Consider the following 13,356-nt stretch of genomic DNA (forward strand, 5'->3'; position numbering starts at 1 on the left):
CAGAAATCCCATTCTGGGTGAAATATATTCTCTCCTTCCCCGATTCCATAAAGCAACCATACAACATTGATTTGAATGGTCTAGAGAGTGAAGCAATCTTATACCTATTGCATTTGACCTCATCGTCCCCAATACAAAACAACATATCATAATCATCATCTTCATCATCACCATGACTAATTGAAGTCGAGCATTCTTGACCTTGTACACCGGGTTCCACGCCCACGCCTTCTTCCGAGCCTCGGTGACACAAACAAACATCACTTTCAGACTTAGGATTATACCCAGATACCAACGAACTCTTTGGGCACTCCATACTCCAACCACTACAGTTCATTGCTGACACCCCAAACAACTCATCCTCCCTCCTCTCGAACCTTAACCAAGCTGAAAGTACAACCTTAGAATGCACATCCACTGCATGTTGTCTAGCGGACCGAAGACATCTCCTAAACAATTTTGGGTCAGGCAATCCCCTAAAGATAGCGCATTGCTCCATATACACCCCTGATCTCTCAGATTCAGGGCAATTCTCAAGTCTCCTATAAGCATCAGCTAAAGTTGCCACAAAATCAACAGATTTGAGACACGGATCAATCTGAGGGTGGATGAGATCCGTCTGTGGCAGCCCATAAGTGGCAAGAGCCTCTGCTATGATACTTGAAATCACAGTATTAGTCTGAGAGAAACTCGGATTACGTCGATGAGATTTCGACCTAATTGAATTAACCCTTAAATGGTCTTGCAAATGTTGGAAGAATTTCTCCCCCACACCACCGCCGGCTGCTCCCCCACCTCCACCGCCACTGGACGTACAATTAACGGCGTATACTTGGTTGCCTTTGCATCCATCTATCATCTTCAAACTACGCATTGTATTGAATATATGTTGCTGCATCTTCCCTCAATCAAATACCACCCTATAAATGATAACACAAAGCAATAGAGAGGCCAAGGAATTGAAAAATGAATGGGGTCCAGTAAAAGTAGAAAAAAGATAAAATCTTTACCTCCAAACACCACCGTTGACCAAGAAAGGAGAAATCTTTACAAACGGGAACTGGTGCTGAGAGAAATCATTCTCTCCATCAGCAAAGGGAGAAAAGGAAAAGAAGAAGGGGGATAGGAGTAAATCCAATAATTTAGTGTTTTTGAAAAGGTTTTGATTTGATGATGGTGGTTGAGGGCGGTGGCGGTGGCGGTGGTGGTGGCCGTTAATATGCACGGCCACGCTCTCTCTCTCTCTCTCTATGTATAATCGATATCTATATGCGTATGGATATCAAATAATCCGTTTTGTGTAATTAATTGTATTTTTTATTTGGCTTTTCTTTCTCACAGAAAAACTATGAGTGCGTGAAAAGGGTTGAATCAAAAGATTAAAAAATAATTTTGCAAAATCAAAAAAGAAAAAAAGAAATTAGTAGAGTGGGTATAAAATGAAGCCGTTTGTAACGGAGAGCCGCTGAAAAACCGATTGCGAGCTATAATAATAATAATAATGTAATATTTTCATTTATGTAGAGCGCAAATTTGGGGCCTCACATTAGAGGAGGTTCAGGTCACGCTCTACCGATTCGCGTGTATAAATGGGTTGGGGGGGGACATGGGATAAAGGAAGTGGTGGCGCGTGGGTGTGTGGGGTTTTAGCTGACAGAAGCAAGTATTAAAACACAACGTAATGATCTGATGTTGTAATATAAGTGTGGGTGGGCCCATACATTATTCCTGGGCCTGAGTCCTAAGCCCATCATAGTGATTCTTGAAATGTCTCTGAAAAATACTACTACACACAAAGTGGAAGGAATATGATTCATTAAGGGTGGGAGACTAGAGAAGCCCTGTTAAATTACATCACAATCATCTCATCAGGACACCCAATACACCATCACTTGATAATCAATAGCTAGATTTTTGCATACAAGAAATGAACCACCCATCTCTCAACTGCTTTAATTTATATATCATCATTCATTCCTGTTTTACAACTCAAAACCTATTTCTCCATGTACATTATAATCTTTTATTTACCATACACAAGAAAAGACATATAGTAGTTCTGGAGAAAAGAAAAACAATAATTACTCATATCATGGTTGCAGCTACTCCCGTCTCAGTACTGTATCTTGGGGAGCATAAGCGACGGCGTATGCTCTGAAAGAAGAATATAAAGATGAGAAAAACAGCGAAAATAGTGATAAGAAGGAGCATCGTAGTTTTTCCATGTCGAGCGAAGTCGGCCTGAACCGTTGCTGGAGAAGGCGGTGCCGACACATCACTCATCATCAACTAATTGAATTGCGTCTTCTACGTACATATGTGTGTGTGTGAAGTAGCTAGTAATAGTACTGGGGGTGGATGAATGAAGGAATGAATGGATTGATGATAAATGTGGTTAGGAAGCTGTTTCTCAAAGATTTTTCCCCACCACATTACCAACAAGTTTTTATAGTGGGCTGTACACTCAATTTTCACGTTTTAGCATTGGCCCATTTGAATAATGAACGAATTTGATTTGTAATGGGACCAATTCCCACTTCTCCGCTCTACCTCCCTTATCGCTTTGGATACAATATATATATACACACACACACGAAACTGGCCACAATGGCACTTGCTCAAGGACGACATCCACTCCTTGCTATTTTGAAAATTCAACTTTATTATATAAATATTGATGAGGATACTACTGAAGCACAAAGGTCGAAGTGGTTGGTCGTATAATTGATCGCAAATTAGGGTGAACAGGGAATATTTAGGAGGTCGCAGGGTGTGATCGTTGGGTCATTAGTGATCTATTGTGGCTTGATAATGTCTTAATCGGATCAGAATAATCCGAGTCCAACCCGTAAAGCAACCCGGACAGGTGCCATCCCATCAGGCTAATTAGTCATTGCATGCATAGACGTGGAAGTGACACCCACCCAGTGGTGGGTCCCAGCTCCTCTCTTATAAATACCCCATTTCCCATAGAGAGAAGGTAATTGATATCCTTATATCTCACTCTCATATTTAGATCGCTAGAGTTTTCCTTCGACCATTATCTTACTTAAGCATCGGAGTGTCGTCGTCGGGACGAACCCGACTAGCTTAATCTTTTTGTTTTATCTCCAGATAACAAATTCAGATTGGTGGTGTGGAGAGGTCGTGGTAGTTGATCGCGACTAAGAGATATCAACCCGGATCAACTTGGCACCGTCTGTGGGAACGTTTGGAGATAAAATAAAACATTAAACATGGAACATTCGAGGGAAAGCATGTCTGTAATTGAAGGAACATCGAAGGGGAAGGAAAAGTTAATTCAATTAACTCAAGGTGAATTGCAGAAGATGATGGAGGAAGAAGGGAGGAACGCTATTATGGCGTATGAAAGAAGGACTACTTTACCTGCAGAAAACGAGACCTTGAAAAGAAGGGTAGTACGGGAGAGAAATCAAGAGATTATCCGAAGGGGTAAGTATAAGAGCCCTAAAAATGAGACATGTGATTGCCTCATCTGAGGTCGGATCGAGTGCTCGAAGCGGGGCTCAGAGACGTGAACCTGCGATCTTAAGAGCTGAGGTTGATAGCATGGGCAAGCAAATTCAGATGTTGGGAAGGCAAATAGATGAACTGAAACGAAGAGGAGAGCTGGTTACACAGAATAAGCATTCATCATTCTGTAATAAAATTTTGATGGAAGTTGTAAACACAAAATTTAGAATGCCAGATTTACCAAAGTATGATGGGCTAAAAGATCCACAGGAACACGTGTCTACCTTTGACTTGGTGATGAACTTATACAGGCAGTCTAATTCTATCAAAGCAAAGTTGTTCGTCACTACCCTAACAGGAAAGGCCCAAGAGTGGTTTACCAGTTTACCGGTGGGAAGTATAGATTCTCACGAACAATTGGTTCAGAAATTTATTTTCCATTTTGCAAGTAAACGGAAGCAAAAAAGATCAACTATCTACCTCTTTACCATAAGACAGAGGGATAATGAGACCCTGAAAAATTTCATGGGGCATTTTAACAATGAAACTTTGGAAGTTTAGGATCTAAGGATTGACATGATGGTGAGTATCCTGGTCCACGGATTGAAGTAAGGACCATTTGCTTCTGCCTTAGCTAGAGATCCTCCTACAAATGTAGAACAACTCATGCGTTTGGCTCAAAAATATATTAATGAAGAGGAGATGAACGCTATGAAGGATGGAGAATGGTTGGGTGGTAACAGAAATCGCGATCACGAGCATGGAAAGGGAGATGTGAACAAACAAAAGGTGGAGCGAGGTCGAGATCCTCCATATCAGCCCAAATATCATCGATACACCCCATTGAACACGACCCGAACTAAAACTTTGTTGACCGTGGAAAAATCAGATGTGTTGAAATGACCCCGTCACACAAGGTTTACGCCCGCTAAGAAGTTCAACTTTATTATATAAATATCCTGGACCCATTTAATTTCAATTTTAAAAGCTTTTTATCCATATGAGTTGTTGAATATTGAGGCTTTATTTCCTTTGACAAATCATAGACTACTCTCCTATAAATATTACAGTGCGACATGAGGAGTTGGGTCGTGATGTATTTAATTTTTGGTTTACTTCTTCCTCAGAACCATCCGTGCGCTTTCCAATTTTCTACGTCTCTATCTAAGCACCAAGTGTTGTTGAATCCAAACTACCACAGCCCACTCCATCGGTCTACGACTAGACGCCATCACCCTCATCCATGTGCTTCCGCTTAATTTCATTGAAGCTTCAGCGTCCCTCATTGACCTTTGTACCCCACTCAGACCAGCGACGACTTCACACATTCTAATTCCTTCTTGTACCTTTTCTCACGCATACCTACCGCTACCATCAACCATTTTCTATCCCTCTCTCTCTCTCTCTTCCTAACAAACCTTCTCAGCCGGAGCTTCTATTACCACGCAGAGTGATGGACAATCTAGCAGGCGCATATGAGGAGCGCCTGCCGGCAGTCCCGGCGTGGCTGAATAAAGGCGACAACGCGTGGCAGATGACGGCGGCTACCCTCGTCGGCCTCCAGTCCATGCCGGGCCTCGTCATCCTCTATGCCAGCATCGTCAAGAAAAAGTGGGCAGTTAACTCCGCCTTCATGGCCCTTTACGCCTTCGCCGCCGTCCTAATCTGCTGGGTTCTCCTCTGCTACCGTCTGGCCTTCGGCGACGAGCTTTTACCCTTCTGGGGGAGAGGCGCCGTGTCCCTCGCCCAAAAGTACGACTAAACATCATCTTGCTTAAAATTCTTTATTTAGTTAGCATCAGAGACTTGACTCTTTCAAATCACCATTAATTTCTAACCCGAAATTATAATTCAAATGCAGGTACCTAACTCGACGCGCCGCCGTGCCGGAAAGCACGCACCACTACTCAGACGGCACAGTTGAGACAAAAATGAACCAGCCGTTCTATCCGATGGCGACGCTTGTTTACTTTCAGTTCACTTTTGCAGCGATCACAACGATATTGCTGGCAGGCTCTGTCTTGGGGAGGATGAACATCAAGGCGTGGATGGCGTTTGTGCCTCTTTGGCTGACTTTTTGTTATACTGTGGGCGCATACAGCCTATGGGGTGGTGGGTTTTTGTACCACTGGGGGGTGATTGATTATTCCGGTGGCTATGTCATCCATCTTGCATCGGGGATCTCCGGTTTCACAGCTGCTTATTGGGTACTTACAAAATCCAATTCCTCAATCCTCCCATATTATCAAATTCTCCTGTTTGAATAAATTGATGAATGAACAGGTTGGGCCAAGGTTGAAAACGGATCGAGAAAGATATGTGCCCAACAATATACTGTTGATGCTCGCGGGAGCAGGGCTACTGTGGATGGGATGGTCAGGGTTTAATGGTGGGGCACCGTATGCTGCAAATATAGTTTCATCGATAGCAGTTCTCAACACCAACATATCTGCCGCTACAAGTCTTCTTGTATGGACGTCGCTTGATGTTTTCTACTTCGGAAAGCCTTCGGTGATAGGGGCGGTTCAGGGGATGATCACGGGCCTCGCTTGCATTACTCCTGGAGCAGGTAACTAAAGAAATCATATTTCTTGTTCGTTTCACACAAGTTGTTCAAACATTCATGTCCAAGTACCATTTTAATTGACGGAAGATCATTTTTTAATGAATAAGCATGGGGAAATTTGAAATGTTGGAAGATATTTGACGCAGGTGTGGTGCAGTCGTGGGCGGCTATAGTATATGGGCTACTGTCTGGTAGCATTCCGTGGTACGCCATGATGATTCTTCACAAAAAGTCCACTTTGCTACAAAAGGTACAATTTCTCACTCCTAATTTTCTCCTTTATTTATATTTGATGATTGCGATTGCTGTGTTTGGGCTCTCTTATAAGTTGTATCAAATTCACTTTTTTCACACCTCATTTTTATTTTTTCATTTATACATTCTACTTGCACAATTATTTAAGATCCTAATGTTTTAGTCCATTACAGGTGGATGATACATTGGCAGTATTCTATACACACGCGGTGGCTGGAATTCTTGGCGGTCTTTTGACTGGGCTGCTGGCGGAACCCACCCTCTGCCGCATGATACTGCCGGTCACAAACACAAAGGGTGCATTTTACGGCGGAGGAATTCTATTCGTGAAGCAATTAGTTGCAGCACTGTTTATTATCGGGTGGAACTTCACTTCCACAACGCTGATTCTTCTGATCATTAGACTATTGATACCTTTGCGTATGCCCGAGGAGCAGCTTATGATTGGAGATGATGCCGTCCATGGAGAGGAAGCCTACGCCCTTTGGGGTGATGGGGAGAAATACGACTCTGCAAAACACGGCTGGCATAACCCGACTCATGCTGAAGAATTGGCAACAACTGGTCTTTTCAATGGTGCTAGGGGAGTGACCATAGATTTATAACTTCGTTTTATTTATCTGAGCATTTATTCCTATCAACTTTTTTTCACTGGTTTGTAGATATGATTTGTGGTGCGCAATGGAATTGGGTTACTACTCTATATGGGGATTTGTTCAATGCAATTCAAAGGATGTCAGAAGGAACGGCATTAAGAATGTCATAAAAGAGCAAGGGCAAAAGGGCAAGATTCAAATGGAATAGCACAACTCTTAGTGGAAACAGCTAAAAACACGGAAAATTTGATTTCAATAAATGCATTAGAGTTTTATGGGTTTGATACTGTCATATAGTAGATTCTTGAAACCGAAGAAAGTTCAGTCATGAATCAAATGAAGTAATCAGATCCCTCTTCTCAAGGCATAATAAATTTACACTTAAGCTATGGACAAATTTTGAAGTTTTCCCAAATATCAATAATCCAAACAAAGCAATACAGAATAGCAACTGTTCAATTCACTTTAGATAAGAAATTTCATGATTCACAAACCAAATATGGACTAGCCAAAGTGTTCCCAATTCTGATTTACCTCTGATGAAGATGGCATAGAGAAATGAGCATAAGATGGCATAGGAGGGTAAGGAACATAAGCGGAAGGGGTAGAAGATGGCATAGGAGGGTGAGGGACATAATATGGCACAGTAGAATGGGCAACATATGGCGTAGGGGACGGCGCAGATGATGGCATAGCAAAAGAGGGGCTAAAACTTCCACGAGGATCACAAGTCTCCCACGGAGATGTTACAGACCTAATACTTCCACAATTGGGGTTAAAGACCTCCCGCTGAGTGGTTGAAGGCACAGTCCTATGCATATTGTCAGAGGCATATGAGTTTCTTGACTTCAGGACATCCAGGGTGTCGACAAGGCTCTGGACTCGACGCACCTGATTAGAATCATGTTAAAGTCCCTCCATCACAAGATAAACATTTTATGAAGAAAATAATACTTCTGCAGGTCATATAAGGTTGCTGAGGATGCATATAACCAAATATAAGAATGGTCCTGTTTCAAGCTAAATAAGAACAAAGTTGTACATTCCAAAAAATCTAATCAACGGAGGAAAAGTGGAAGAAATAAAGCAGTACTCAGTAAAGGGAAGACAAAAATTTAAACTAGAAAACAAATGATTTGCTTTTTTCCTTTTTGCTAGGTATTAACCATAAGAATAAAGGTAAACAGGATGAGGAAAGAATACGGACCTCCATCTTTCTCTGAACTCTCCCTTCTCCTTCAGCTTCAATACCATCCAACTTAAGCAACTCCCTCATAAGCATTTCAGTCAAGTAAATAATTTCCTTACCGTCGACCTTCTTTCCACTATCCACGACCGCTTGCAATGCTAAAACCTGGGCTTGAATAATAAGAGGCAACATCATAGGATGGACATGGAATCAAAATGTATCCAACAATGGAAAAAGAAAGAGGGGAAACTGTAAACTAAAGAGAAGTGATTAACCTGTTGCTCGAGCTTGTCAACCTCTTTCCTGACTTCAGCAACAGCTTCACCGCTTTTTGAGATTACACATGTTTCCTGAACTTCTTCAGCGACATTCTGCTCACTTACCGTGTACTCCTTAAGTGACAGCTCAGAGTTGTTCTTTACACCTGCCGTTTGAAGATCTTCATCATCTTCTTTTTCTTTACCTCTGAAGAAGAGTTTATACATCTCAGGCTTCGTACCAAGTTTTTGAGCAATAACAGATTTGAGATAACCTGTACCCATCAAAGCAAATAATCAACCAAAACAATGTATAAAAAAGTAAATTAAGCTTACGGTTCTGTAAACATATAGGAAAGATATATCTACACAAAATAACACAATCGAACAACTCATGCATTTTCTATTTCAAGACACTAATGTACAAGTGAGTCTGCAGTATATGCTTGTAAACACTCCAGAACCAGAAAGGATCATAAAACTGTCACACCCCTTACCGAAATTCTAAATCAGATCGAGTTTGGCCAGACTTGAACTAATTATAAAACAACTGCAATACATTGCTATATGATTGGTGTTCGACCGAACCTGATTTGATCAAGAATTTTCACTCACTGAACACAATCATAAACACCCAAAAGCCAGATCTTTTAGGTAATGGAAGTTACATAACGACATCGAACAATGAGAAAATAATTAGACAAGGAAGACATAGGTAATAGAAATTTATTGCAAAATTAAAACTAATCCCGTCAAAATATGAAAAATTAGGCTCCTACTTTACACAATGAATTCTACCCTACACCACAGAGAAATGCAAAACCAATTAACACCGGCCATCGTGCATTAATGTCAATCTATCAAGTGGAACGAAAATCTGGATGCTGAAGCTTGATCATCCTCGTGATAAAAGGAATCAAAAGTAAACTTGTGACCACAAGAGAAAGCTTCATTGATCACAGACCCCAAAACGGATCAAAGGAACAGACAACTAACAGGAAAGAAAATGCAGAAAAATAAAGAAGATTCAGAAAACTATAGCTTTAGGTATGCAACCACTGAATCAATATAGAAAAAGAAATGGACGAACAGGATGCTTAAAGAATGAAACGCAAATCCATGATTCATTCCATTTGCGTAGTAAATAATGTAGATAAGGAGGGGAAGAAACAGTACCAAAAGTGGAGTTAGATGGCACAGCAACTTCATATTGGTTAAGTCCATGAGAAACCTTGATATTAACAGTGGGGGGCACTAATCCGAGCCCGATCACTCCATTTCTTCTGCTGCAGTTTTCCTGCAGGCTTGGATTCAGACTCTTCATTTGTGCGACAAAGGAGAGCGTTTTGTAGAGTGCATTTGTGTTTGCGAGTTAAAACATAAAAGAGAGATGGTAGTTGACTTTAGGCTCCCCAGTCCCGGATGTGATAGTGAATAGAGCTGAGTATAGGGGTAAAGGGGCATGAGGGGCCCTCTGTCTCTCCCGTGCCAATTACTCAAGTAAAATGGTGATGTTCCAGTTGGTTTAACATGAACTGACATTTCAACAATCATGCGATTTCAGTTTGAGGTTAAGGATATTAGAGAAAAAGGGGCAGGCCAAGAAGGAGAACATTTTTCATGACGGGCCGGTGTGTGGACTTTAGTAAGAAGGCTCCTCCTACTCTGGTGGGCCGACTGAAGTTGCCATTTTTGCCCTACATATGTAACTAGTCTTTGAACTCTTTCAACTTTGGGATGATGAATTAAGTTAAAATAAGTGTCCAAACATTTACAACCTTAATTGATATTATGAGTAAAATTAGAGTTTGTAGGATTATTTGTATATAAAATCAGGAAAAGAAATAGTAATGGGGTAGTGTGCATGGAATGGGAGTAGCTGGGTTGGATGGCATGCATTAAATTCCAATTTTGAACTCCAAAGCTGGAAATTAGGTTCATCAAAAGGGAAAGGAAATCATAAGCCATGTGTCCAATTAATGTCTTCATTCGCAGTAGTCAGATCAAAAAGTTTGCGTATAGACAAGCAGCTCTTTACTGCTCATATGTATATCTTGTTTTGATGATAATTAGGGGAGAGGAGGGTTTGATTAAAAAGTCATATATATATATATATATATGTACTGTGTAGGTAGCTCATGCTCATGCTCATGCTCATGTTAATATTAATTATGGCAATGCACTGCAATCTGCATGCATGTCTGTGTTGTATTATCATCATCATCAACATCACACATGCATGGTACACAGATGATCAGTACGTACACATAATATATATAAGTGTCTGAGATGGGTTGTTGAGGATTGAGTAGACAGTTAAAAGCAGGTAAATTTCAGTTGAACAAGTAACAATAATTAGGGTTCTACCCACCCATCCCCCGCCACGAGAAACCCGGAAACCTCATGTGCTTTTGCCTGCGCCAATCTTTTTACCATATCTCCTTCTATATCCACATAACACATCACCACAACACTTTACTAACCCTACTCTTTTTCACATTCAAACCTTTTTTTTTTCAAAAAACAAAAAAACAAAAGGAAAAGAATTTGTACAAAAGCAAATTAAGAACTTGACGAAGAATATAAGTTCATTTATTATTATTATGTTTGTTTTTTTTTTGTGGGGTGGGGGGGGGGGGTGAATTATGAATTTCTTTCCCTCTTTTTCTTTTTTTTTTTTTTTTTTTTTTTTTTGTGGGGGGGGGGGGGGGGGGGAGAATTTAATTAAAAGAAATGAAAATATAGCAAAGTAAGTGCATGGATTTTGGATTCTACCATGTGTATGTATATATAGGTGTAAGAAATGTAAATGGTTAGGCACATGTAGAAGAAATAATTGCGGGTGAGGCACACAAATTTCAAACCTTTACGTACAAATGGCATGTGAAAGTGTTGGAAACTATTACTATTCTCTTTATATCCTCAATAATGATTGCCATTAAATTATACGTACCTTATATATATATACATATATTAGTTATCTACTCTTAACATTTTAAATGAAATGATCACATTGCATCTCTTATTTTAATTTTTAAATGAAATGAAGAGTCAATAATAACATAATTCTGCATTTAAAAACAAATTAATGAGTAAGGATGGATTTGGATGTGGGGTTGAATATAAATTAATGATTTGTAGCTATATATATGTAGGTAAATGGATGAAAAAGGGGTTTAATTAATTTGAAAACAAGTGGGGAATTGATGGTTGTTGGTAGGGATGGATAAAAAGAAAAAGACAAACAAGGATTTGGTCATGGTCAAATAAGTTGTAGTTTGGATTGTGGAGCCCGGGACCCCCCCGCCTCTTCCTCTTTTTCTCTTTTCCATTGCATTCATCGGGATTTGGACCCCTCATTCTGTCTACCTACATTCTTCACTTCCCCCTTTTTTTTCAATTCAATTTTACCCACTCCTCCACCATTCTACATTTGTTAAAGAATTCACTATTTCACCACTACTTCCCTATATATCTTATATTCAATTTCTAATTAACAAAAACACTCATTCACCCTACCTCTTCAATATTAAACACATACATTTATTACTATTTTATTAATCCAACATACATGATGAGGTGAAAAGCTTTACTTTTTCCTTTTTAGAAAAAAACAAAAGGGAAAGATTGTATACAGTATACACTATGTAAACACACCACCTTTGTATAACATAATCAAATGAGTATAAAACTTTTCCAATCCGTTTTTGTTTCCTAGGCTCTTAGTCGTAGGTTAAACATCCGAATCCGAGCCAGAGATTGGCTGACTTCAAATGACGATATCATCTACACACACACATACACGGCCCTGACCCCCCCGGCCCCTTTGATCAATTCCTCATTTATTTCAACGCACCTAACACCAACAATCTCTCCCTCCCTCTCTCTCTATATATATGATCACAATCTCACATGCATAACTGCAATTTCCTCACAAAACTTTGAAACCCTCGTAGAAAATTACAAAGAATTAATCAATGGATCACTCTTCATTTGCCAACCCTACTTCTTGCGAGTCCACTTCAGTCGGCGGCAAGGAGATCAGGAAGAAGAAGAAGAAGGGCGGCGGAGTCCTGAAGCTGTCCACAGACCCTCAAAGTGTGGCCGCGAGGCAGCGGCGCCACCGTATCAGCGACCGCTTCAAGATTTTGCAGAGTCTGGTACCCGGAGGCTCCAAGTTGGATACAGTTTCCATGCTGGAAGGAGCCATACAGTACGTGAAGTTTCTCAAGACTCAGATATGGCTTCACCAGGCCATGATCAGCTTAGCGTTAGTTGGTTACAATGCTGAGGATCCCACGACAATGCTTTTTTCACCAAATGATTCTTCACTAGTTGCTAATTTTCATCATCATGAGCAGTATGGTTTTTACAATATTAACTCGGGGGATCAAGTGCAGGCTGCTGGGACTCAACTGGGATTTCCAGGTTCTTTGTTTCCAGTTGAAGAAAACTGCCCTTTTGATGCATCCATGCAGAACTAGATAGCTCCTTTGTTGCTTAATTTGGACTATGAAATCATGAAGTATGTACTATATTTATATGTGTGTTTTTGACGAGTCCTGCTGCTTTTTCCTTTTTTTTTTTTTTTTCCCCAGATGTTTAAACCTTCTATGAGCCTATGACTGCTTATGCTTATGATAGTGAATAGAAAAAGCAGGTGGCTGAGCAGCTTGTGTATAAGTTTAACCACTGCTTATAATCTTGAGTTGAGTGGGATTCCAATTACTTTGCCACTTGCATTCAAGTTGATAGCGTACTACAAGTAAAAATATCATGACAGTGACGCGATGGTCCCGTAGCTCAGTTGGTTAGAGCGTTGGTCTTATGAGCCGAAGGTCGCGGGTTCGAGCCCCGCCGGGACCATTCCTTCATTTTTTTTTTTTTGTTTTTGGCAAAATTGAAAAGGTTTTAATTAACCAAAATATATACAAGATGATTAATGCCAACAAAAGCATTAATTTATTTAATTAATTACTGACCACTTGCTTAGAAAACAAGAAGCTGATCACGTCAAGA

The 13,356-nt window shown here is 40.3% G+C and overlaps 4 protein-coding genes and 1 non-coding gene across 5 annotated transcripts; 3 read left to right on the forward strand and 2 right to left on the reverse strand.

The window, feature by feature from the left end:
• LOC110011989 (ethylene-overproduction protein 1-like) lies at nt 1-2,510 on the reverse strand (the record flags this gene model as incomplete). Its single annotated transcript, XM_020693805.1, is given in 2 exon segments — nt 1-892; nt 1,011-2,510. A coding segment is annotated over 1 exon segment (874 nt), but the record flags the coding sequence as incomplete, so codon positions are not given.
• LOC105161519 (ammonium transporter 2) lies at nt 4,603-6,998 on the forward strand. Its single transcript, XM_011079228.2, has 5 exons — nt 4,603-5,226; nt 5,336-5,681; nt 5,758-6,043; nt 6,187-6,290; nt 6,469-6,998. Exons 1-5 carry the CDS (start codon nt 4,928-4,930, stop codon nt 6,898-6,900), a joined length of 1,467 nt encoding a protein of 488 aa, XP_011077530.1. The 5' UTR covers nt 4,603-4,927; the 3' UTR covers nt 6,901-6,998.
• Nucleotides 6,919-9,768, reverse strand: LOC105161521 (BAG family molecular chaperone regulator 4). Its single transcript, XM_011079229.2, has 4 exons — nt 9,514-9,768; nt 8,356-8,612; nt 8,099-8,245; nt 6,919-7,782 (listed from the first exon to the last, which is right to left on the reverse strand). Exons 1-4 carry the CDS (start codon nt 9,659-9,661, stop codon nt 7,396-7,398), a joined length of 939 nt encoding a protein of 312 aa, XP_011077531.1. The 5' UTR covers nt 9,662-9,768; the 3' UTR covers nt 6,919-7,395.
• On the forward strand, nt 12,175-13,130 carry LOC105161615 (transcription factor LAX PANICLE). The gene has a single exon (XM_011079352.2). The coding sequence runs from the start codon at nt 12,315-12,317 to the stop codon at nt 12,819-12,821; it is 507 nt and encodes a 168-aa protein (XP_011077654.1). The 5' UTR covers nt 12,175-12,314; the 3' UTR covers nt 12,822-13,130.
• TRNAI-UAU lies at nt 13,130-13,203 on the forward strand. Its single transcript has one exon. It is a non-coding gene; the product is annotated as a tRNA-Ile (tRNA).

This window comes from Sesamum indicum, linkage group LG5 (assembly GCF_000512975.1).
Source record: "Sesamum indicum cultivar Zhongzhi No. 13 linkage group LG5, S_indicum_v1.0, whole genome shotgun sequence".
Taxonomy (NCBI): domain Eukaryota; kingdom Viridiplantae; phylum Streptophyta; class Magnoliopsida; order Lamiales; family Pedaliaceae; genus Sesamum; species Sesamum indicum.